Consider the following 27460-nt stretch of genomic DNA (forward strand, 5'->3'; position numbering starts at 1 on the left):
TAGCTACCACGCAACGCTACAATATACATTGACTTGACTGTAAACTTAATATTATTTAATAAGCATTTGGTTCCTTTTGCATTAAGGCAGCTCCTTCGAGCTGTGTTCTTTTTTTAACCCTGCCTAATTGGAATTAAAAATTCATTACAATTTCAGTGCATCTTAACACTGTTGCTTTATTGTTACAGATACATTCATAGGAATCTGTACTGAAACACAGCAGCCCATCAGTTTCCTGCTGTTGGACCAGCAGGTGTCCCTCTATCCCTCAGACCTGTCCCACCATCCATCTCTAATCCCCCCCGCCCCCCTTCTCCTCTCATCTCCACTCATCTCTTCTCATTCCCACTTTGCCTGTGCCAGATGACTTAGCAGGGACGCTCTCTCTGCAGATCCATCACTGCCCATACATCAGTCCTTCCATATCAGATGCCATAGTGAGGATAGAGTTCCAAATCCCTCGCCCGTCCCGCCTCAGTCTCTCATCCAGGTCTGCATATTCCCCGGCTTCTTTCCCCGTCTAACAAGCACCAGATCCACGAGGTGCTGAAGAAACAACACCGACACATGATCCTATAGCATCTGTGCATTGGGCCCTGGCCCTAAATCAATCGTCATGTCCAGCAAACCACGTAGGAGGGAGACAGAAGCCGAGGGGGGGTCCCAGGGTGTTGGGGGCATCACTCAGCAGGAGAGGACTTTCCAAAAATAGGGGCCACCTCAAATGGCATTTTCCGGAGAACTTACCTGCTTCCTGGTCCGCGTCTTCCCTGTGCGCAGTTTGATGTACCGTGCGATCAACTCATTTCGTCCTGAAAGAAAAGGAAAACAATATTAATTTAAAAAGCAGGATAAGAAATATTTGAGAACTTTCAGCCACATTTAATCTACCTTCAGTGTCAATATCCAGTTTGACATTAAATCTTGTATCACGTTTTTGCTTTAAAATTTGGGCAGACTTCAAAGGTCAAAGGTTAAAATGAGAAAAAATAAGACAAAGCAGGCAACAATTCTGCTCTCCACTCATTATAAATAAGCACTTTTAAACTCATATTTTAAACTTGGAGAAGGTGCTGGTTTGACTCAGTTGGTAGAGCAGGCGGCTTATATACAGAGGCTACAGTCCTCGTCACACTGAACGCAGGTTTGACTCCCGGCCGATCATTTGATGCATGTCATCCCCCGCTCTCTACTCCCCACGTTTCCTGTCTCTCTTCTTGACACGGACTCTCATCCAGCCCCACAGTCACTTAACATTACACAAATGCTAAGACTCTAAATCAGACTTACATGAAGTTACATCGACGCACACTGGACTTTTATATTGTCTGTTCACATTGCTCTATTTTTAACTTTACTGTAAGCTTTTTGCACTCACAAATATCCTGCACATCTGTACTGTTTTCTAAACATACCTGTTTTTTAAACTATATTTTTATTCTTCTTGCCTTTTTTTTATGTTATTCTATATAAGTAATTTACTTATTTTTTTATTAATTTTGTTAATTGTTCTGCACCAAAACAGATTCCTTGTATGTGTAAACCTACTTGGCAATAAACCCCGATTCACATTACAAAACTAATAGTGGGTTTATTTTATGTCTCTGCATACCTGCTAATTTGGCTCATTACTCTTATCCTCATTTCTGGAATGGTGTGTATTTGCAATTACATATTTGGTTTATAATATCTGCATACTGTTTTTTTTTTTATCTCACCTACATCACTACTTCCCTTATATAAAATAAGAGTTTAAAAAATTAGGAAAGTCTAAAGAGAACAAATAGAAAAGATGGCGCAATACCCAGATTTAACCACCGTGAGATACAGTTTTACAGTATTTTATTTTGAAAGGGATTTTATTCTTGTATTGTTGTCAAGAAACACACAGCAGAGCAGCACAATCTTGCCCATGGCTTACTTGAACTGAAAGTGACGGGCTAATGAGGAGCATGTTTTTGCTGTGGAGGAATCAAAATGTTTACCGAAGCTAACCAATAACTCATCATCAGAGAGCCTGCTCTGCATGCCGGGCGAAACAAGCATGAGAGGGAGGAATGAGGAACTGTATATGCACTGTATATCTCTGTGCACATATTCATACAAATACCTGTGTGCTGAAGTCACCGTATCATTAGCTTAATTAACCTCTAAAAATATGTCTGTGTTCACGGCTGTGCGTGCACATATTTGGAAGAGCTTGCATGCAATGATTGCGCAAACACACGTGTTCAAAGCAAGAGTCGAGTCTGTCAGTCGTGTCATCGCTGAAAACTGCATGTGTAAGTATATCACTAAGTGTATACATCTGTCGGTGCGAGAGCTTGCGTCAGTCTCAGCCTGACCCTCTGAGTGTACGCCGAGCTCGTATCTCCGCGGTGAGTGTGCGTCTGTGCGCTGCTGACAGACAGGTCACATTGGCAGAGCAGGTGGAGGCTGCAGGCATGCGATCCTCCGACCGGACTCGGGACAGACACGGAGCACGCGGGCCAGTGACCAAAGGGGGGCCCAGTCTGGTGGGGCAGCCAGGCAGCTGGTGTGTGTGTCAATGTTTATGGAATATGCCTTTACGCCTGCAGTAAATCTTGGGCTTGTTCCTCCCACCCCTGTCCAGGGTCTCCGGTTACAGCGGAGGGCAATGGTCATGTGGCCTCTTTCACCCTCTTCTACACAACTTAAGCTGTAGTTTACTGGCTAAGGTTGTAAAAACACACAGGCATTTATAGGGCCTGCACGGTATGAGAAAACCTCCAATGTGTGAAAACGTTGTTGGGCATATTTTACACTGTAAAAAATGTTGACTCATTGAATCCAAACAAATTCAAATTTTTCTTCACAACAAGGTCTTCATCGACCACATTTGCCTCACTCCGATAACCTTACTCAGCCATCTTTCTATTGCCACCACATTAATCTGAAGGTAGCTGAAGGCTAGCCTGGGCTTCATCTGATTTGCCAAATGTTGTGAATACATGGCCCATAAATACATGGCTGCATCTGATAGCTTAAATGCTCACAAGCTGAGTGTGAATGCTTGTTTTTTTTTTCATTTGTTCTGCAGCCGTTACATGGTCGTACAATTATGCAAGTTTTGGAAGTGAAAATGAGGAATAGGAAGCAAGGAAGTCGTTGAGTTTGTGAATATAGTAAAACCATGCTAGTCCATGCAATATATCTTAGCATGTAGCTCTTGTACCAGGAACACACACAATCTGCTCGCGAGACATAATTTTCTGTCAATAAGAAAAAATGTTGAAGCTGGACAGGTTGCAGCCTTTCATATTAGAGTATTTTCTGCTTTTTGGCTAACCACTGGGGTCAGCCCTACACACGGGTCTGTATGTGACTGACTGACTGTACTTTCACAGCCGCAGAGAGAGAGTTGCAACATCACAATGGCGGATCATGGAGCATATTGGACCTCCACTGACACGTCTCTCTGTCTATATGGCTCAGGATACTTTGTTCGGGGAGTAGGCGGAGCTGCTCCTGCTGCTTGTCCGCTGTCCTCAACTATGGCCGCAGCGCGCACCTGCTTTCAAACAGGTTGTCATCGGCCTCATAAGGACAGTCCTTGTAACACATTGCCCACAAAGGCGCACATTGACCTGATGTGGTCAGCCACATACTAGGTATTGACCGAGTCTTGTTTATCCCTATCTCCTGAATTTCTTTGAATGTTACTATTATTAGACTATTGTTTGGACAAAACAAGCTATTTCTACAAGTGACATTATGCTCTAAGCAGTGTTGTAGTACCTGAGTCCAGGACTCGGGCTCGAGTTCTGATTTTCAGGACTGCATGCGCTTTCACGTCTCGTCTTGTTCGGCAACAGTTCCTGCCAGGATGCCTAAAGAGGCGCCACGAATCTTGCGTTTTGCTTTCAAAGATTTTACAGCAAATGCATACAAGAGCAGAGCAACATGTAAATGAACCATCGAGGAGAAGACGAGGACAACCTCAAACTTGAACAGACATGCTTAAGTTACTTGGACTGTTCGTAACGAAAGCTGCTAGCTAACGGTGCTAACAGTAATGTTAGCCTCTAAAGTGACTCAGTCACTGGGTCCATGATGTTCTGTGAGGTCGTGGGGTACTTCTTATCACTTCAATGGAACTCTAAGGAACTTGACTCAACCTACACTAGAACCTCGACTCGGACCCAGGCAATGGGGATCCAATTAGGACTAGACTCGGGTTTGGTGACTCGACTACAACCTCGGCTCTGGTAATTGTTGAGCATTTCGAACACTTTTTGGTCAATTAATAAACTAAAGATGACTGTTGAATATTATTAGCAGACTGAGCATAACATAATATGATAATTTGTTGTACATAGGACAAAACATCTGCAAGCAAATACAAATACGAAACTCAAGGTCGGTTACTCAGTGATTCACTCAAACTCTTGCACTCAAAGGAGATCTCTCACGCTCCCACACAGGCCCTCCCACACACACACACACACACACACACACACACACACACACACACTTTGCACCACCTCTTAAACACGCTCATTTTTCCCTTGGCACCACATCTCCATGTGAATTAACACACAGATCAGTCACGACACACAACCTGGTAGGAACCCGTCACATTTTCCCTTACATAGTGACGCTCGCGTCAGACCTCACAGCGCTCCACAAACTGGCCAATCAGGTGACCTCCAATGGTGAAAAGAGGAAACCTGAACTCCCGTCAGAAATTTTTGTCACCCAATAAAAGTGATCAGAATGTTGAACACCGTTTTCTCGCTGTTCGCTCAGACGTGAGTTTTCACCTAATGCTTTTTGGAAGCATTCAGGTTTTGTTGACAAGTCCTTAGAGAAGATTACCTCTGCTGGGTGAACACATTATCAACCTATCAGCCTGAAGTCTGCCTCTGCCAAGTGTCAGGTACAAAAGATTGAAGGTTTGGAAAAAGTACAGAATGATTTCTCAGATAAAATGCAAGCGTTTGCTTTAAAGCAGATTGGCATGATTGTCGGATGTTTTTTTCTATAACCAGTATTATAAGACAACTTATTACACTTGGTTTAGTTTGGGTTATCCATTATACACAAAGTAATTGCTAAGCTCTAGAAACAGAAACAATGTAACATGAAGTCAGCAAAGGCAAGAACCACAAGCAGTCGGACAGACAATTAATTTAACTGTTCGTGCATCTTAAAGCTCCTGTGAGGAGTTTTTCGCTGGTTATGAAACAGACTGAAATTTATTCTGATGCCTCTATATGAGCTACAAAAGTAAACCAGACCATCAGCGACAAGATGGATTATTTCTATATCGTTATTTTTAATGCCTGAAACTGCTGGCGGGGGCGTAGGTGTCAGATGAAGCGATTAACTGCACGCTGCCTTTGTTTCCATTTTCCAGGGCAAAAATTTAAAATGAGTGATACATATGACTGTTACAGATTTTTTTTGTTGAAAAACCACCACTTAAAAGCATGTACAGGACAAAATCAGCAAAGAGATAAGAGGTACGACTTTGTCCACAGGGGGCGCCAAAATCAACACAAACTGAAAGTTCCTCACAGGAGTTTTAAATCTAGAAAATAAGAACAACTTTACTGTTTTCCTCTGATTTCTATTTCACATTGGTTTTCTAAAAGTGGGACTTTTGATTTTATTGTCTGGCTCAACATGTTTTCGGGAAATACAGTGCCATTAGAAATGATAGGAATAAAGGCATGGCCAACTCACATTGTCCCTCCAGTGGTTCCACAGGACAGGTGGCAAAAGGTTTTTTGGAAGATAAGACACATCGTACTTGTTCAATCCTGCAGCCCAAAAGGGACTCTCTGCTGCCTTCAAGACAAAACAAGTTGTTTGCCCATCCGCTCTAGTATTAGCTCTTATTAACAGATTGTTTTATAGACAAATACATTTTCTTGATTACACAAAAGGTGGATTTGCCGCCATGATCACTGTAAACTCAGAGCCTGACAGCCCTTATACTTATTATTATATTATAAAGTTACCACTATCTCTCTGCAGGTGCTATGAGCGCTGGTGTTTGTGAATTAGGTGTATTTCGCCACGCGGCTCAGGGGCCACATTTGCCCCAAATGTCTACAAAATGACTCATTTAAATACACCCAAACGGCACCGGAGCACAGAGACGCTGGTTGCTCTGCAGCGCACTCTGGGGTGCATTCTTGCAGATTGAGGCGGAGTCCTTTTGTGTCATTTGTTTAGCGGGCGCAAAAGCCGCGCAATCCTTTTTACCGAATATCCCCCCAAGTTTTCTGTTGTCTATGAAACTTTTACTGTCGGTTTAAAAATAATTAGATTTATGATGTAATGACACTATTGTTCAGGTTTGGTTAAGTTTAGGACCTTAAAAAGACGTGTTAAGGTTTAGGGAAAGTTTCTGGTTTAGGTTAGAGCGAGGACATTTTTAATGACAATAACAAAGAAGTGGTTATAGAGCGATCACGGTCATATTTCTTGTTTTATTAGATTGTTTTTTTGGCCACTCTTGCCTTTAGTTGAAAGTAAAGCTGAAGATGGACGGGAAATGATGAGAGAGGAGGGAGACATGCAGCAAAGGGCATGACTCCAAGAAAAGCAGCATTAATACTGATTGGATTAGCCTGGTTAAATAAAGAACAATTCAGCTCAATATGCTGTAAATGAACTTTTTGAAACGTATATATTGCTAATGAAAGTTGGCTGGTGACACATTATACATCAGATTGATATTAATCATCATCATAGATCTATTGATTAGAGGAAAAAAAGGAGGGAAAGTAGTCGATCTGAGTTCTTGTAAAGTTCCCGGCCCCTGAAACACACACACACACACACACACACACATTTCCCAGCTGTAGAACTGCCTTTGTGTGAAGCTTTTGTGGCCTAAACCCCTCTCTCAAATACCGTCTACTCCAGTTTATACACACAGCCGCACACACAGGCACAGACATAAACTAACACACACTTCAGCCTCAGTCGCAGCATTCATTCTGTCTCAATCTTATTTTCCTTTCAGAGCTGTAACTCCTCAACCGTTTAGTAGTTATCGGGAGGTGCTCTCGCCGGTCGATTGTTTGAGCCCCTAAATGCATATTTCTGTAATTCCCCGGGGATTAAAAAAGTGCTTCGCGTTTCCTCGCAATCAAACTCTTAAAGAGCGAACAGAGAGCTTTGTCACAGTCCTCACAGTACTTGACCTCAGACGAACGTTTGTATCGAGTTCCTCACATTACAGCAGCGAGTTCTTCCAGTCCCCGGCATTTTATCTTCTAGAAACTTCAGAGTACAGTAAGATGTTCAAAAGGGATTTTCAAAGAAGCAGACACAGATGCGTGAGCATGTCTCAGCTGATGAATAAGAGTTTTTCATAAAGTCAAAAAAAGAGACCGTCTTTTCACGACACTTCTCAAACTCTGTTATGAACTTTCCTTTTCCTGAGTTGTTGTCAAAGTTACCAACCTAAAAACTTCAGTACTTGTTGAGTCAAGTTCAAGCATTAAGGACAATTAAAATTGTTTGTCTATGAAAAACCTTACAAACAGTTACACCTTGTAGATTGAAGAAAAATGGGGTGAAGGAAGCAGAAAGTTTGCACATGCACATTCAATATTATCCATAAGTGCAAAGGAGAATCTAAACGTTAGAAACAAATAAGTAAGACAGTAAAAGATGCCCTCAGATGTTTATACAACTTTGCAGACCTTCGGTATCAATATTTTGAATATGAATGAATTTGAAGTTTGGTGACTCAAATGACTTCACTGGCGCAGGGAAAATTGGTCAAATTAGTGGAAAGTTGCAAGGTTGAAAAAAAGTTGCAGCAATTGATTGAAATTGCGGGAACGCAACATCACAGAGGTAGAGTCGGTCGTGTCTCGATCAGAAGGTTGGGGGTTCAATCCCTGACTGCTACGGTTACATGTCCAAGTGTCCATAGCATAGACTGTATAAAAAGATGGACGACATGTCAGCTCCCTAAAAGTGAAGCCAAAACAATTCGAGCGCCCCCTGCTGACTGGCTGCAGTAAAGGTCATAAAGCCCGCCTCCTCCATGTTAACAGATGGGACATGAGTCAAACTATAAAGTCAAAATACATGGCAGATAATTTTTTCTCAAACACGGTTCCTGTCATTATAGCTAGTTCTTATCATGCTGATTTACGTCCAAGTGTTCATTTTTCTGACAAGTTTAGTTTTAATTAGTCTTTTGAAGCTGTAAAAAGGATGACTGACAGCTCTGTTGACAAATACGGCTCCTGCAGCCGATCTGTTCCTGATTAGCAGAGTAGAGGAGGAATGGCGAGAGGAGACGTAACAAAAACAATCACTACAGTCACTGAAGTTTCCATACCTGTGAACGTCAACCTCAGACCAACACAAAGAAGCTGTTCTGCTGTTACACACGCTGGTGAGCGGGATCTTTTTCGGTCAGTTAAGTGTGTGTTTTGGTTAGCGGAAGTGGCTACGGCCACTTCACCCACCGTTCTCACCATCACAAGATGGCAGCACCTATCGCGGGGGCTATTTTGGCATCACTTTCATACAATGGGAGCAGATGGAGACGTGTCGTTCATCTGTATATACAGTCATTGGTCCTTAAGCATTGCTCCCGAAGGCATAGCCTTTGATGTATGCATGCCTATTTCTCCTGATTGGAGATTGGCACTTAGGGCATCAGTGTGTGAGTGGGTGAATGTGACATGAAGTTTAAAAGTGCTTTGGGTGCCGTATACGTACAGTACATTTACCATCTGAAAGTATTTATTAAAAAAAAAAAAATTGTGTTTGTGATGGAAAAAAAGAGAAAACACTATATTTACGGGTGTGGAACGGAATTTAAAAAACACTTCTTTGTATTTTTCCACATTAAAATAAAAAAAAAAAGGTAATATAACACAAAAAATGCAAAGGAAAATCTTGCCTATGTAACGAGCATTAAACGGCTTCATTAACGGGCTGTCAAAAGGCTTTGCGTCATGTCCTCGTATCAGATGCCCTGCCACTCCTCGTGCGAGTGCTTGGGGAAGGGCCCCATCCAAAATACCCTCCAACACACCCATGAGATCAGAGAGAGGACTCAGTCACACAGCGATGAGATCATGATATCCAACGGGAGCAGCTCAGACAGAGAACCTGTGCCAGCCGAGGCTGCAGTAAAGTCAGGAGGAACTTTATACCATCACCCACTGGTCCACAGTTTGATGTTGTTTATCACACTGCTGCACTCACAGACGCGTCTCTGGGAAACATGACGTTAGAAACATTTAAGGGTCGGAAAAGTGAGCGACCGAGGCAGCAGCAAAAGGCAGAGTGACCCAGAGTTCAGTGGTGCGATTTAAATACAACTTTGTGAGGTTTTAGGGAATTCTGTTTCTGGTAGATGTTGGTTAAGTTTCCTGCGTCTTCTTCAGATTCAGTAAGAGGGTTACTAAGATCAAGAATCTGTTGCTACCTGTGTCCAAAAACACACCTTCAATTGTGAATTTCAAACTTTAACCTGCAAAAACCTGCACCCCCAAACAAGCTGTAGCTGTTTATTCTTTTCAAAATGCAACATTATCCTTCACTCACAGTCCACTTTGTTCCTGAGCTAGTTGCTAACTGTGTCCGACTGCTGCTTGGTGCTGAACTGCTAGTACGCACTTCCTGCTGCAGCTTAACAGCACTACTAATGCAGTCATAGTGATAGTTGTTCTCTGTAAAGCCCTGTTGAGTCAACAGGTGCAGCAGACTCATTCTGATGGTTATGGTTACTCTTTTTAGCTGATTCACTTTTTGCATCATAATAATATTGGCTTGTATTGATATGAAATGTTGATTAACGCAATAGATTATAAGTGACAACTGCATCTTCCCAATTTCTCCTGAGTCAGGTGTTTAAATTGTGTCATAAACAGACAATATGACTGAGAGCAACTGGAAGCTGTAGCCATGGATGTATTATTAGAACTTAATACTGTTAATTCAAAGATGTTTGGTCTGTCAAACTTCCTGTTGGGAGCTGGGTTCACAATTGAACTGGAATTGTGATAAACAAAGTAGGGCTGGATTTTTAACTCAAATGACTCATCATCAACTCAAAGCTATTTGAGCTATTTTAATTTCATTGTATAAATGGGATTTAATATCAGTCCAATTGAAGAGTCCTCCACCTCAGGGGAAATACAGTTCACGGACTTCAATCCAACACATGCTACAGTTCAGATTCCTGGAGCTGTTATGATCCTCAAAGGCCTTACAAACTGTTTCCCCTGTCTTCCTTCTGACTCTCCTCCTCTCCTCCTCGGGCCTGTTGCGGGAGGTCAGGCAGAGGAGAACAGGGGTTCATAAAGGCGACCTACAGTTTCCCTTCCAAAGTCAACGCCTGGGCCCGGCCAGCCATAAATCTGCCCTTCCCCGATGGGGCTGCGGTCATCACTGGCCTGGTCTGATCTCTCTCTCCTCTCAGCTCAGTGCATTCCTCACATTCCTTTAAACTGACTGGTCCGCACCGGGTCCTGCATCTGCTGCTCCGACATCACCCCACGGGTCCGTGTCATATTTGTGAGTGGACAACAACAGAAAAACAGGCACGAAAGTGTTTTAAACTCAAATTATCTCAAATTAACTCCTTAAATAATTCAGCCGTCCTTGCAGAACAATGTTTCTTGTATATGTGCAGCTTTGTTTAAGTTACAATGTTTACAGTTTTAACTACAATCTATTATCAAATAAAGCCTTCTTAACTTATTATAACTTAAGTGGTCAGTCCGTGCATGTGCCCATCATGCCTGTGCCTCTAACTGTATACAAACGGCCATCCTCTCTAAAGACACATCTGCCAGCCATACGTTTCCCTCAGCAGCACATATGCCCGACTGCGTCTGCCGAGGAAAACAAAGGTCACATTTAGGCTGCAGGAATGTCTTGGCTGAGTGTTATTTCCCCTCTGATAGAGCCTGGATGCAGCCGGCTGAGCTCTGAAAAGACCTCTGTCAGGCCCCGGCATCAGCATAGAGTCGAGTAATACTCAAGTAGAGATCAGCTAAATGGTCCAGCCTTAAGACAGATATAAACAAAACACATGATCATTTAAACAACGAAAACTGGCATTAACATTAATGCATTTCTGGCTGAAACTTGTGCAGTTTTCATGCTCTGAAAAAAATATCGTAACTGCAGTTTTTTCCCCAAAATTCAATTAAATTAACCTTGATAGACACGTCCTTGATTAAATCACAATATAACTTGAAAAGAAATTGTGACTGTAATATTATTCAACAAGCACCTTCAGAGGGATAAATTCTTAAGCACATTATGAAAGGATATGTGGACATGATAATGCCCAAAACCATTTCCACTTGGTAACTTCATCACGGTGACCATAAAAATCAACATTTAAACAGGTTTTGTTATACAGACGAGACATGCAACACAAGCAGTCAATCAAAGCAGTAGGTGGGCTTCAAATTCTAGAAATAATTTACTGTTATTTAGGACAAATCCAGATCATATTTCTAAAATATTTCAGAGTTTTGATCTGGAAACTGTTCTTCAACAGTGCTTTTGTATTCTCAAATGAGAAGTCATTTTACCATCCACTAAATGTATTTTGAATTGACGCATATGTCCTAAAATACTCCCAAATAAAGCTGAAAAAACACACCTGATTTATTTTACAGAGGGCATCTAATTTGGTTCTAACACACACTATAGGTCATTTAGAGACCTTAGGCCTGGCAACCGTAACCTGTAGTCTTTTTGTCAGTGCACAGCAGATGTGTGAAAATGTACAAAACATGTGCTTCACATTGTCTAGTCTTTTCTGGGTTAGTGTAATGTGCTGTAGCTAGCGGTAGCTGGCAGCCTACAGTAAAGGTGATTGATGTAAGGGTGGCGGCTGTAACGGCGATCATGGCGGTGCATGTCTGTTGAAAGAAATTTTAAAAAAAAAATAAAAAACTTTGTCAGCAAATTATACAATCCAGGAAACTGTCTGGAGATTATTGGAAATTATTAGAAACAAATCACATCCATAACATACAGTTTTCCCTTTGTAACAACATTTCCGTGAGCTTATATCTTTTGAAGCTTTGGTTTTTGCAAGCATAAATGAGACCTGTGAGAGATAATCCGTCCTACACTCATCAGCATGTTAACCTGTTGCACTGCCGTCCGAGCCAAGTTTGCTCTTGATTTCTGACAAAGTATAGTATTTCTACCCGAGCAGTAAATTAAACAGATGTCATGTTATATCAACACAACCTGCCAATTGCAATTACAGAGATTTATTTAGTTTACGCAAGCCTTGGTGTAAGTTTATCACATAGACGGATCAACACGTGTCAGGCCTGTTTGCATCTTTGCTGATCTTAGATGTCTAGATAAAGTGACAGTGACAGCTCGAACATCACTGCTTACTGACACTGGTGACACTGTGAGATACAGAGATGAGAAGAACAGACAGAAAGAGGTTAAGTGATATAGACAGACTGAGTAGATGCTTCAGAGGTCAGGGTTAAGACTACACGGTTGGAAGTTCAGGTTCACCCTCGGGCTGCTCATGTGACCCCTGCTGCTTACCGAGGTCCTCGCCTCCAAAAAATCTTGTTTGCAATGCTAATACAAGAAAAAGAAATGCTGGAAAGTGTTTTAGGTAACATAAAATAGTGCACTTGTCAACATACCATGTACATCTTTCTCTTATGTATAAGCACGTGCTACTTAAAAATCTCTTCTTCTCCTAATTTGACCTCATTTAATTGAATTCAGACAAATTACATTGTGATAGTTTGAAATGTTTATTGCATTCAGCGTCTCGGCTCCGACCTCATCACTCCTCACAGATTTATTTTACATGCAGAAGTTTGAGGAGTGATGAGATAATATCTTAAACCCCCCTTGCTGGAGCCTGCAGGTGGATGCCGGGGGGGGTGGTGGTGGGGCTGAAAGTATGAGCGCAGTACTGGTGCGGGGCAGCGGTGGCAGTGACAGAGCAGAGGGGGAGACCGGAAATCTTGCAGATCAAACAGAGCGATGAATTGGGAGGAATTGTTTGTTGGGTGATTGTCGAGAATGACGCATGTCTAGTGTGAAATCAGTGCAGCACGAGTTGCCTGAACTAGCTCGCAGGCGTCGCTCGAAGGATTAAACAGCACATTTGCCTTAATAAAATATTTTACAATCAGTTACTAGAAAATCTAAGATTGAGTAAATAGGATTACACATCTAACCAGATATTAAATGCTTGCTTAACATGAGGACACATTTGCGTAATTTGACAAAAAAAGATATTGGAATGGAATCGTATTCCTCACGTTTAACCTCTGATATTTCTCATGGGAGTGCAGCAGTTAGAACCAAGGTATGAATATTTTAGTTTGAACATCATAGAGCTTCAATAAGGAGTTATAGAAAAAGTTAGAAAAACTATTATGTAGGTAAACCTTGCTAAAACTGAGTTAACAAATTAAGATTGAATGTTATTTATGTTAAAACCAGCAGCTTCAGCAAACAGCTTCACCAAAAACTGAACAGTATAACCTCCCCGAAAAGAGGATTTACTGACTGTTGCACAAGACTGCATCACTATAATTTACAGTATAATAAACTTGCAAATGAGTGTTGACAACTTGAGAAAAATCTTCCCTTCCCATGTCTTTCATAGTTATTATCCAGCATTATGTAAGCATAATAAAGACGAGCACTTCTAAGCTGAGAACTGAGGCATGGTTGGAAAGGGAAACCGCACGAACACAGGTCCGAAGGCTTCTTAAAAAAGGTCAAGAGGTCAAGGTCACTGGTGAATCTCTCACTTTACTGCTAAAGTTTGCACCCGGGTGAGGACGCGCTGCTGCCTTTCTCTGACCTTTACAGCACGCTCTTAATGAGAACGGCTCGAGATGAAAACATATTTGCATCGCCTGACAAGAAACCACAATGTGTTGACATGTTGCACAAGCAAAGCTCAGTGAAAGCAAGATTCATTGTGTGGTTATTCTTTGTTCTGAACTGATGGAAAAATATGCCACTACTGATGAAAACTTTGTTGACTTTATCCGCTATGCAATCGTTTTTGGGTTTTTTTTCACAGGAAGCAGAAGCCATCAAATTGTGAGAAAAGCTCTCCTCTCACAGATGTGAGGAAATGAAGTGTGACGAAACCAAACAGCTGCATAAAACATGATTGCATGCAAGATTTAATGCTGCCGAATAAAATGTAATTTAAAAGACATTGTAAAATAAAACAATTGCAAAAGCTGCATATAAATTAATAAGGCAGTTTTATGGCGGTAACTGAAGAGGGAAGAACTTCATATTTGAAAGTGCCACATTCTCACATTCTTCTAGTGAGAGCTGTCGGCACGCTGCACTACAAGTTCGGGGCTGTTTTTCCATCATTTCAGCATGAGGCCTCCGGTCAGACCACAGGGCACGTCTCTCGCTGAGAGCCACACAACGCAGGAAATGTTTTCCTTGGCAGATGCATGTCGAATTACCGCTGGAGCACATAACCGCCACAATATCCGTGACACCGTCCCTAATAAGCGAGCTAATATGTCTGTTGAGTAATGGGCGCGAGGGACAACGCTATGCACAGCATTATGGGAAAAAATGTGGTGAATGTATGAGGAATATGGGGTAAAAAAACATTCCAGCCAATTTAGGAATTTACAATGGATAGGAGCACACATTCCTCCTGTTTCGCTGCTCGGAGACTCAATATCATATTGTTTAGCGAAGAATGGCATTCATTCCTCGGAGGGGAATTCAACCTAAAATTCAGAGTATGTCGCTCTCAGCTCTTCTCCTCGTTTGTTTTGTCTCTGTAGCCATATTTAGACCATCCAAGAAGGCTAGATAACAGTTCTAAAACTATCAAGTCATCACCTCACCATTTCATGTATGCCTTTAAAGATATTCCCAGCTGATATTTGATTTGGCTACCTGATTTAAGACCACCTATCAGCCCTTTAACAGCATTAACAACACTAAAGACCTTCAAAGTGGCTTTGCATTGATTGTGGTCGCTTGAATGACTGGAGTTGTTGGCCACTTGTGACCCCAGGGATGGTGATAAAAGGGGAGGACAGAGGAGCTGCAGGGGCTGGAAGGGAAGGGCTGGTCGGGCTCTTCAGGGGCAATGGGGGCACAGCGGGCCAAGCTGGGGCCGAGTCTTGCCTCATTTCTCAAGTCATAAATCTGGATTTTCCGTGAGGCTGTCAGGTTGAACTCAGAGAGCAGCTGGAGGTGAACTGAAAGGCGGACGGACACACTGATAGGAAGGAGAGGGTGTTCATAAAGGACAAAAAGAGTCAGGGAGTGTGAGACAAAAAGATATGAGGCGGGTAAATCACAGAAATGGCAGGGAGCAGAAGAAGAAAGCACAATGACACAACCTCTACCTTGTGAAACACACGCATGTTCACACACTGGGGACAGGTGTGAAAGAGTTTACTAGGCCCCGAGGCCAAGCAAGACATGACTGCCCACCTTGGTGTTTATTTGTCCACCCGTCCTCCTCCCCTCCAGGCGCTCAAAGGGTAAACGTCTATTCTGGTTTAGGGTTACAGCCGAGCTGCCTTGAACCCCCGGGCTCCCGAGCGCACATGCCATTCCTGACGGGCCAACGCGCTCCCTGGCGCGCATCACCTGCCCCTGACCCCCACAGGGAGGAAGGGGCACCTCAGTGCCTGCCCTGCCAAAAACCTCTGCCATCACCCCCTTTACCCATCCAGCCCCCCTCCAACTATTATTACAGGCTTTATAAGGGTTTAAGTGCTGATCAGAGGATGGCCATGACCTCAATAGGTGGGCTAAGCTGGACTACGCTAAGCTAACAGTTAAAGGAGCTGTCTGGCAGAGAGACAAAACAAGGTGATGACAGAGGCTGTCTGATAGCGCCACCACCTCCGACCACCCCTTTTCCACTCACCACATCCACTATCAAACATTCAAAAGGAGCCACTTACTGCCATCTGTTACCAAACATCCTTCATCAAGATGTCGTATAGAGGAATGTCACCACACCTTCCCCCACCTGTTTGGCAATAACATTATCTAAAGATTCACTAAGATGCGGTTTACAATAAAGGTTTATTGGCTTGTTTAAGGATTGAATAAAAAGGTATGAGGCGACTGAGACTCAGTTTTCTTTGCCCAAAAAGCATCAACAATCTACATCTGGTCATGTTACAGGTGTCTAGGGGGAAAAAAGTAAAAAAAGGAGGAAACTTGAGGAAATAACACGAAAAGTTAGCATCTATACCATGTAATTAATAGCAGCACTCTGCAGGAAGTGAGAATTATCCCCGCTTCTCTACACCTGTTTAGGGTGAGTGATTTGGAGCTAATTTTGGTAACAGGAACTCTATAAAGTGCTCTCCACTATCACTGCCAGAAATACAACGTGACAAAGGTCTAACCCAAGTTACTCACTGTATGTAGAAAAGACTCAAAGCAGAAATGTTGATGCTTTACTTACTTAATTTAACTGTCAGTGTTTCTGACTGCGAATTTGATTTGATTTCTTTTTCCATCATATCATGGCTTTTAATAAAATTAGAACAATTTGTGTCCGTGTAGAATAATGAGTGATAAGAGTGTGTGCACATGTTTATGATACATCATGCCATCATACTGTACGCTATGGGACTAAGTGGAGCTGACAGCTGTGCAGGAAACAGGAGTGATGTGAAACATGAACACGAGGAGTGGTGGTGAATGGGTGTGTGCATGTGGGAGACAGTATGTGAAACAAATGTCTTTTTGTGCTCTACAATAATGTGAGAACATGGATTCATTAGTGCTGTTTCTATGAGGAGAGGTTCACTACCTGTATAACTTTAAACCCTAAAAACGCTCTAAATCACATATTCATTGTCATTTATCTACTTTCCCAAATGTAATTCTAACATAAAAGCTAAGTTAAACACAGTAATGAGGTAAATAAGAGGCCAGACAAGCCATTCTCGGGCTACTTCGCTCCCAAGTTGAGTGTGGTAGCTAGCGAGCTAACCGGCTTGGCTAGCGCAAGTTAGTACACTAGTTACGAAAGCTTCTCTCTATTTCTCTATACTATATACTTCCCTGTGGAATTTTGTTCACCATAGTCAACCATTTTATTTACTGAAAATCTCTGGATGGGAGAAAATAAAGCTCTTTAATCTAATAAGCAAACTTACAGTCAGTAAGCTAAGTCATTAGCTGAACTCGGTTGCTAACAGGAAGGTACCAAGAAGACTGATTTGTACCGTCTTAGGCCTTCTCATAATTGACAATAAACTCTTGCTCTTTTGTTGAACAATATTTATTCTGTCCGAAGAGGTTAAATAAAAGTGAATGCCGCAACAAAGCTAAAGGGAAAGTTAGCTTCTTCTCCGTTAGCACAGCCAAGACAACTATTGGTCCACAGTCAAAGTTCATAAAGGTTGAATTCATCCCGAAAAAATAACCCTATTTTAAATCATGGTGTGTTCAGGCCTTTATGGCTTATTTACTGTAACTCTGTGCTCCAGATCTCATCATTTCAATAATCATTTCTTCCTCAGTTGTCCGGGCTATTGAGACACCACTCGTGCACAAGGATAGCTACATCCTTTTAGGTGTACAAGCCCCAAGGAAGTCTCAAATTACAGCTATTACTATGTGCCTGTATACAACTAATTTGGTAACAACCTGTCACCAAATTTATAGTCATTAAAATAAATTTGCAGAAATACGTAGATGCCTTTGAAGCTTTAGTCCTATAGCATTTAAAAATTAAATGATCAGGTATGCGGTACTTCTGTGACACAATTATTATTTGATTTATGATAGTTACTTAATTTTTTGATAATTTGCACCTTTCCCTCACAAAGCATTTTCCTGAACCCCAGCCTGCATGTGAGCTGATATTGTGTACATTATTCCAATCATAAAGAAAAGGGTAGTATGAGGAGAAAGGTGGGCGTACCGTACATCTTGCCCTCGTCAGAGAGAATGATCTTCCTGCGGCCACAGGGCGGGTAGATGGCCAGGGCCTCCTGGAAGCTCTGCTCGATGTCCGGGCTCCACACGCCCTCCGCATCATTCTCCAGGGGCTTGTCGAGTGCGTCCCCCAGCTCCTCGCTCCCACCCCTGGGGGAGGGAGCCGGCACCCACTCCGCAGACGTGGTGGGAGGACGGAGAGGGGACCACGGAGCAGGTGGTGGACGGTCCGGGGTGGAGGAGATAGGGGTAGGAGTAAGGGAGGAGGCTGCAGCGAGCGGGCCTGTCTGTATGAAATCCACAGATGCGTTGATAATGATGTTACAGGGCAGTCCTGGAAAGCAAGAAAATTTAAATTAAATATGGTGCTTTGGAAGTCTGTTTTAACAACAGGCAGTAAGTTGTATTTAATGTATTTAATTGAAAAGCCTTATTCATATGAAGTGCATGTTGGACTACAGTACACGATCAAACCAGCCCGACAGCTGCTAATCCTGACTTGGATGCATCTCTGCAGATTATTAATAAGGTGAAAAAATATAAAGTGGCACCTAAAGCTGAGACAACATCAGCAGGAGGAGCAGGACGAGGGGAAGGGGGGTGCAGAAGGGGCCTAAAGTCAACAAATGAGGAGACACATTAAAGTGGGATCACCATCCTCAGACACACTTAGACACACATGCCAAGGAGGATCCTGCCAGGATATTAAGACCGGGGGGCTTTTTAGGCTGCCTGTTTCTTCATCAGTACCACAGAGGACGGTTTTATTAAAGTTAAAACATCCTCAGCTCAGAATCTAATCAATGTGTTTGTGCATTGTTTTGGTCGAGGCGTATTATTATAACCAGCAGACTAATTAAGAGGATTAACTTGACATTCCTGTGGCGCTTTATGACAGAAATAAAAATGGCGCTACATCAGTGAGATCCACAAGCGTGTGACAGCGGACTCATATCCTGTTTTCGCCACACGACTATTTGTGTAGGATGCATGCTTATATATTTGGGTGAAGAGTATGAGACCCGCACAGCTCCACTGCTTCCTCTTTGTGGACGTGCAGGAGAGAAATGGAAAGGGACACAGATGCTCGGACTCATGAGTCAGTACAAACAGAGCTCCGTGTTTGTCATTTGCGGTTTTCCTGTCATCATGAAAGATTGAAAACATCATGGCCATTTAGGGCAGAAGAAAAGGAAAAGCAGTGACCAGTTACGTCACTCATAATCCCAAACATGAGTGTGTGTGTGACGTGTGGAGGCGGTACAAGGAGCTGAATTGTAAGGCTGGAGACGGGGTCACTGAGACCTGGTGGGTGAGTCAGTGTGGTAAATGGAGTGAGTAAGACTCTCCAGCCAGTCCGGTTCCCCCCTCGCTCTTCCTCTGAGACCCCTGATGTTCCACAGAACTTCCTGTAGAGCGTCCGGCCAGTCCGCCATCTCTCTCTCGCTTGCTCACATACGCACACTCATGAACAGATTTAGACACAGTAACACAGGATGATAAAATAGGGCAGACAGGACAAACTCATTCACCACACTGTATCCATAGAGGCTCATTATAAGTATGATTTATAGTATTTGATGGCTGATCTAAGTATTTAGTAAGTCAGTATAAGTAGAACATATTTCCTTCTGATACAAAACTCAGTTTAAAGTGTTCAGTCAGATTAAAAGTGTCAGGGTTTTAACGTAACACGGCCCAAACAATGAGTAACATGACTCGTACCATGACCCAAACTATGAGTGTTACTGTTAATATAAATGCATGTTCATTTAGACTTGGAGGATTCAATCAAAATCTCAAATTTGAATCAATCTATAAACAGTATTTAAAGATAATCACTTATCACATAACTTTTAATGAGATAATTACCATACAGCAGTATTGACACAATCGGTAATTAAATTTTGTCATTGACAAAAGAATCAATCTTAAGGCTCAAAAGTATGAAGATTTGTTTTTTATAATGTTGGTCAAATTAAACATGCAATTTGATTTAATTATTTACATTTTTTAAATATTCAAAGCTGAAAGCTGAAAGTTCAACTGTATATTTTTGGTGGCCACAGGCCGAGTGCCACAGATAATCACAGCCGTGATGATATTCAGTGCAACATCATGACCTCGAGTGCAATATTGCTTTTTACAAGTGGCAAATAGTAAACAGTAATAATGAACAACAGATTGTTTTTTGCTCCACCAACTTAACTAGTTCCACTGGACTGTTGTTGCCAAGCAACCCAAACATTCTCCTGCACTCTGTGTCTACAGGTCACCACAGATCAGCTGTTTTTATCATTTAACTGAAGGTTTTAATTTATCATCAACCAGTGAAATAAGAGTCTGCTCTCTGCGTGACTCAGAGGTACCAGCTTGATTACTGTAGACAAACACAGTCTGCTGTGATGTTAATTAACAGTGTTCAGAACATGGGGCTGAGACGGACTCTGTTGTACTCTATATCAGCACTCATGGAATGGCTCCTGTCCAATCAGATTACTTGGTGGGAACTAACTGTTGTATAATACTGCAATAATTCTGCAAATACTTGAATAACGATTCATTGTTTGATGATTTTAGAGCAAAAATGACAAGAGTCAAGGGTAACTTCTGTGATACTAAATTGAATATATTTGGGTTTGGTAATCATTAACAATGAGATGCAGCCCTGGAAATATTATCCATTAAACGGCTCCTAAAAAAAAATTACTGTCTAACCTTTGAACCCTTTGTGACCCTGCAAGAAAATCTGAAGTTGCGGAGAGAGAGACACCACACTGAAGTGAGTGCGACAATTTTCATAATTAACTAGTTAACAGGTCTTCTCCTGTGAGGCTGTGAAGGTTTTAGTGACTGATTGCTTTTACAGATTATGTTTAAAAAAACGATTCAAGTTCTACTCTGAAAGTGAGACGTTTTTTAGGAGTTCCACTTCAACAGGAAGATACTAAGCTTTTTCTTACCTTTAAGAAAAGCAGAGCTAAGCTAATCTAAAACCAATATTCAGATTTTATTCATGCAATTATCATAACAGAAATTAATTTTTTTTTTAATGTTTCTGGTGCCAAATCTAATAAACCCTAATCTAGATCACAAGCCGACCTGCTACTCGACTGCGAGTCAATGGCTTCATTATATCACAAAGAAAACTCTCTAAAGTAAATCACAAACAAAACTGATTTTTAACCAACTGCAACACTTGGGGCCTCTGTAGGTCACTGTGAGACTTGAGGAGGCCATAAACCATTAGTGGGCTGCTCCATGCAAAGTGTCCATGAGGTTAATTAACCTAAGCCTTGCCTTTAAACAACCACCCTCCCCTCCTCCATCTACTCCCCCATCAACCCCACTACCTCCCTTCCCTTCCTCATCCGTCCAGCCAGGTTCCTCACCCATCCACCCCCATTGAGGCCCCTCTTCCCTGGATCAGCTCAACAGGATAATCCCCCAGCTGGTGCTGCGGTCAGGGGGTCGACGTAACCCCCCGACCCCTCCCCACCACCACCCCCTGAACACAACTGCACACACACACACACACAACTGCACACATAATAAAGGAAATCACCTCAAGAAGCAACAGGTAGCTCAGCCTCTTCTCACCTTTGCCATGCATTGCCCTGTCACAGCCTATTGAGCGGGTAACTAGGCTACAAGGAACACTTAACCTTTAACTCTGGACTAGTATCTTATTTATTTTCTTGTGCATATTTATTTACGTTATGCAAAGTCAATTCTTTTTTCTGACTCAAATATTTCAACAACTTTAAGGGATTTCCATGCTCCAAATCTGTCCAGAGATTCACAGTCCCCAGATGATTTATCCTACCGAATCTATTGATTATTTGCTTTCACTGTAATGACACCAGCAGGTTGGCTTATGAGATTTTGCATGAAATGTTTCAACAATAATTAAGGATGAACTTCCATGAAACCTAACAAGAAGTGCAGCATATAAATAGAACTTGATTCTAGGGCGACCAAAATCATTATCAGCAATCAATAGAAGAAGTGCAAAGGTCAGAGCCTAGACAAGTGCAAGTCAATACTTAAGAAAAGTCTTAAAATTAAAAGGGTGAATATTTGTTGTCTTTTGTTTCTCAGTGGTGCTTAAAAGCTCCATTAATCTCCAGTACCTACTTCCGCTGTTACATGTTGTATTTATGTCTGTTTGTCTGACTGTGAATTTGTGTGTATTAGTGAGTATTGGTCTGTGAGTGTGTGTGAGCGCGTGTGGGTACTCAACTGGTCACAATCTCCACTAATCAGGCCGGGAATGTAAAGGCAGGAAGCACAGTCTGAAAAAAAGGCAGCACTATGGGATCAGACTATGCGATGGAAAGTCGCAGTGAGAGCCGGCGGAGACTAACAGGATTGTTTTGTTGGGTTTCTGCTGAAAGCACATGTTCTCTGGCACCGAGTCCCACTGGGATACAACAGTGGGAGACTCTAAGCCCTGCATACATGTACACACATAACTCACCACAATCATATACATTACAGTGATGTTTTTTTACATGTGTCCTCTCTGACCTCACGCACCATATAATTTCTGTTTTGTTAACATCACGTACAGGTCTTCTTAACTTACAAAGACTCCTCTGGACAACGTTGGAAGCAACTTGTAGTTCTCTAATCTCACTCTCTAAGGAAGAGGCAGAAGTATATATAATGGTTCCATTAGCATAAAATGTACTTTTGTATCAGTATCAGTATACTTGATATAAATTATGAATAAAATAGGACCCAGTGTGGAGCCTTGTGGGACACCATTTTTTGTAATTAAAAATGCTAACCGATATTTCAGTTTTTTTATCTTATCTGATCTTGCACTGATTGTCCCCAAACACCAGTATCTGGCCCAGCAATGGTCTGGAAAACATAATAAATATTTTTAAAAATCACCCTGCCCTGGGGGGCACTCGCCAATTTTGATGTGCCTCCCCAATGACTCACAGGACGTACGAGCTAGCTAGCATTTAAGGATTGTCACTGTGTTTGTGTTTCAATGTTTATACATTCAGCTCTATTTTCTTCTGTAAATGCTGATCAACATGTTACTAAAGTCCCTCCCTTGCTTCCTGTTTTTAATTTGATACCATCAACATAGGGTATGAAATATTTCTCTGCCAGCCATTTCATGGGAAACTTAAATTAAGCTGTAAATGTATAACATGAACCTATGTCAATCAGTTATGGACATAATTGACGTAGCCACCATGATTTCACCTATGGGTTTGTCCACTGGCCTTTTTCAGCATTTTTGCCTCCGTATTTTGGACTTCAGTGAGCTGAGGTGACACGGAGTAGACAGTTAGAAGGCATTCCCCTAACTATGCATGACAAAAGGCCTCATAAAATTAAAACAGGTGAGTTACACAAACATTTTAAGGCATTTAAACATGGGGCCGAATGGGGATGGAATTGCTTTTGGAGCCAGCCGTAGGTGGCGACTTGAGGAACTGCAGTTTTTGATGCTTCCATGTTGGCTTCATTTCTCAGACCTGGAGGTTGCTGCTTGACAGATTTAAATAAAAAGGAAAAAATGATCAAAAATAAAAAGAAATGCAGTTTCTAAACATTACATTTACTGGATTTTTTAAAATACTTTTTGACATTGTACGAATCCCATGGCTCCAACTCCTTATCTAACGGCATCCAGAGTGGACAGAAGGTCTATCAAACACCCCAGATTATCCAACAGAGAGATCCATCAGACTGGCTAGAATCAATGGACAACACACTCACACACACTGCACAGAGCTGTGGGTGCAGAGTGCTGTCGGTAAGAAAAAGGAGGGCTGGAAGAAGGGTTACAGAAAGTCTTTGTTCTACAAGGCTCATATCTGAGGCATTATTCGTTTCTCTCGTGCGAGCGGAGGAGATACGATCGCTATGTGGGATGAGCAAAAAAGAAAAGCCGTCCACTGTGGAGAGGACCTGTCTCAAGGCAACTGGACACACACAAACACACACACACTGTGACTCCCTGTGTACTCACTCTTCTTTTTACCTCCCTTCTTACTCGTACAACTTTTTCACCCACACATCCACCTTAAGGCCCAGTCACATCCATCCACCCACACACACCAACCCCCACGCACAGGTGCACACATACACACAACACAACCTTAGAGTTCACATTACAGTATAATTCATCCGTCTGGGACAATAGTGAAGCCAAGGCCTTGAAAACAAAAAGGTCCAGGGCCTGGAAAAAACCCAAACTCCTCTGGCTGTCAGACACTTCAGAGGAAGCTTTGACAGGTGTGTTTTTCACCCCCCCTCCTGCCTGCCCCCTCATCAGACTGTCACCCTGCTCCATTCCACCTGTTGCCCCTCTGGAAAACACACTCTGCTCAGCTGCCCTGGGGACACCACAACACACACACTCAGTCGATCTCTAACACACGCATAAAGCCGCAGCAACCCCTCTGTTAGCGCTCTCAAACCCTGACGAAAACACTCGCTCACATGCTGACTACTCCGCTCTGGAGTCGTACAGAGAGGATCAACTGGAATATATCTTACAATACAAAGTCCACACATTACTCAGCGAATTGTTTTTACGGTTTTCCGTCTCTCAAATGTAAATACTTGCTGTTGTTTTTTGTCCTCCACAATATTAATGTGAATATATTTGCATTTTGGACGCTTGGTTGTATTAAACTATGCTGTTCAAGGGTATTTAAATACATCACCTCTTCTTATGGAGTATGTGATGGATGTTTGTCACCACTTTCCAAGACTTGGGATACGATTCATTGAGAGTGTTCAGTACATTATTTAATAATGAAGATGAAAGGTGTGTTACTTGGTGTTTCTTTATTCCTTAACATATCTGAGCTGTCTTATCAGGTTAACAGGATCCCTCTGGAAATTATGAAATACACGACTGTAGCTTCTGAAATGTTCATTTTAAAGCATCTTACAAGATAAAATAAAAGCCTACACTAACAATTTTTATTGGTGGATACAGTTAAACATTTCTCCAACACCTGCATGAAGCACATCAATGGACTCGACTCCCAGACACCCCACATCACCACTTACATCTCATTTTAAGGGGTGGAAGGAGCGTTCACATCTTTAGATTAAAGCTCCTGTGAGGAGTTTTTCACTGGTCATGAAACAGACTGAAGTTAATTCTGATGACTCTACATGACCTACAAAAGCAAACCAGACCATCAGCGACAAGATTGAGTATTTCTATGTAGTTATTTTTAATGCCTGAAGCTGCTGGCGGGGGGTAGGTGTCAGACGAAGCGATTAACTGCACGCTGCCTTTGTTTACATTTTCCAGGGCAAAAATTTAAAGTGAGTGATACACGTGACTGTTAAAGAAAGCAGGATGAGATTTTTTGTTAAAAAACACCACCTAAGCAAGTAAGGGGCAAAATCAGCAAAGAGAAGAGAGGTACAGCTTTGTTCACAGGGGGCGCCGAAACCAACACAAATAAAAGTTTCTCACAGGAGCTTTAAAGACACCTGAATGAAGAATATCTATAGACTCGACTCCCAGACACCCCATATCATCACTTATGTCTCATTTTAAGGGGTGGAAGGAGGTTTCACATCTTTAGATGTGAACTAAAGCAAGAGTAGCAGTAATACACAATTAAAAAAAAAACTTGTACGTGTACGGGTTCATCACAGCAAAATCAACTTAAAGCATCAAGAGTAAAAGTAGTCTTTATGCAGAATGACCCAGGTAATTGTAATAGTACTACAGTATATGTTATAGTAGAGACAAGATACCTTAAACAGGTCCTACTTTGAATACGTTTAAAAAAGAAAACATACTGTTTTACATTATGGTCAATTTGATGTAATCTGTTCTGGAAGACTCGTTTGGCCTGTCTGCCTCTCTTACTTTATATCCATGTGTAGTGTTTATTCTGACATCTGAATTTAGGTGTGTGTTTTCAATGTAAATATGCATGTGCTGCCATTTTGGCCAGTACTCTTTAAAAAAAAAGAGCTCTGGTATCTCAATGGGACCTTCCTGGCTGAAACAGTGTATGCAGAATTCTGATGATGATAATGAAGTAGGTCAAGGTGGTTCCAACTTTTAGTGTGCTCGCTTCCATAGTACTGTCTTATCCTGTAAACTGATCATGTTTCTCATGTAAAATAATAAAAAATCTGCATAGTAACCTGTAACGATAAGTGTTTTCCTGATGAAATTTTGTTTACACACTAAAACACTTCACACCACTGCACATTTGCTCCCCAAAAATCCACTAAAGAAAAACACTGCTACTGTGGGTCTGAACAACACGCTTCCAGATGGCAGTGTGCAGTTCTTAGCCACTATTATACAAAGAGACAAACAATGCAGGAGAGACTGTTTTAAGATTTAAGACATTCAGCACAATATTTATATTATGCTGCTGTGTGTGCAGCTTTTAGAAGACAAATTACATGTTTAATTTAAAAAAAACACGACACATTTACGAACGGATGTTTTGATTTTGAATTAGCTCGACTTTAATCTAGAACAATATCAAAATACTTCTCACATCTGAATAATCCAATTATATATTATACAAAGGCTATGTTAATAGAGAAGTGTTTCTGCATAAAGACTTTATTTACTTTGAGCGGGAAAGTAACTTTACTTTAGTACAACTTAATTTGCACTTTATCTAAGTACTTTTATTTCTGTCTTTTGTTTACCTGCCATATCTTACTTTTACTGATAAACTGTAAACTGCATACTTTGACTTTAATAAATGTTTTAAAGTAGGATATTTACTTGTTGTTTTTTTACATTATATATTTTTTTTAAAGTAAATTAACCTGAATACTTCTTTCAGTACAGGATGATTTCACGTGTCTTTTTCAGATTTTACTGATATCATAGATTGAGAAACATACAGGCAACAAAGACAGTCACACAGCTGCTGACAGGGTACTTCCAGTCTACTGTCTCTTGTTGATAGAAGAGAGAAAAAACCCTATGAATTAACGGTGCGAGTTAATAAATACACCGGTTGAATGCTCTCAGTTTACAGGTGTGAAACTTTAAACAGACAAGCTACCGTGCTAATATTTGACTGCTCGGCTGTGACGTTATTCCTTTGAAAACACAGAGAGAAAAAAGTTCCGGCTGAAGTCACAGGAAGTCAGACAATCACACACACTCACACACACACTCCAGCGGAGGAATTAAAGAAAAAAATGTCGGAATTTGAGCGAAGAAATGTGAGATATTTGAGGAATGTTATCTCGGACAGTGAATGAGAAAGATTCAGAGGGAAACACGGACTTCACATGCAATAAATCCAACAAAGTGAAAGTTTACGCTCCGATAGAAGACGCACTTTAACTCTGAACGTGAAGGCAACACTTTTAAAAAGTAATATTAAAACACGTGCACGAGCTTACCTGGCGAGACTGTGGCAGCCAAACAGGCAGGTGGAGCAATATTGTGTTTTTTAAAATGAAGAGAAACTCTGTGAGGTTTTTCTTTTTTTTTTCTTTCTTTTCTGCTGCCCGGTCTCCTTCCTGAAGCCGTTTTGTTTGAAGC

The 27460-nt window shown here is 41.6% G+C and overlaps 1 protein-coding gene across 3 annotated transcripts in view; it reads right to left on the reverse strand.

The window, feature by feature from the left end:
• The window catches only part of LOC138612664 (transcriptional enhancer factor TEF-3-like), a 41265-nt gene extending 13805 nt beyond the window's left edge, over positions 1 to 27460 (reverse strand). Inside the window, exons 1-3 of one of the 3 annotated variants that reach the window (XM_069686039.1) lie at positions 27319 to 27460; positions 17918 to 18265; positions 748 to 812 (exon numbers count right to left, since the gene is read on the reverse strand). In XM_069686039.1, coding sequence (XP_069542140.1) covers positions 748 to 812; positions 17918 to 17924 — 72 coding nt within the window. In that variant the 5' untranslated portion in view covers positions 17925 to 18265; positions 27319 to 27460. Of the gene's footprint in view, positions 1 to 747; positions 813 to 891; positions 950 to 17917; positions 18266 to 27318 lie in introns of those variants that run through there. The other 2 variants (XM_069686038.1, XM_069686040.1) reach the window with 2 other exon arrangements.

The sequence above is a fragment of the Semicossyphus pulcher genome, unplaced genomic scaffold, assembly GCF_022749685.1.
Source record: "Semicossyphus pulcher isolate SPU_LCO1_2020_fin unplaced genomic scaffold, fSemPul1.0.p SCAF_8, whole genome shotgun sequence".
NCBI classification, from domain to species: Eukaryota; Metazoa; Chordata; class Actinopteri; order Labriformes; family Labridae; genus Semicossyphus; species Semicossyphus pulcher.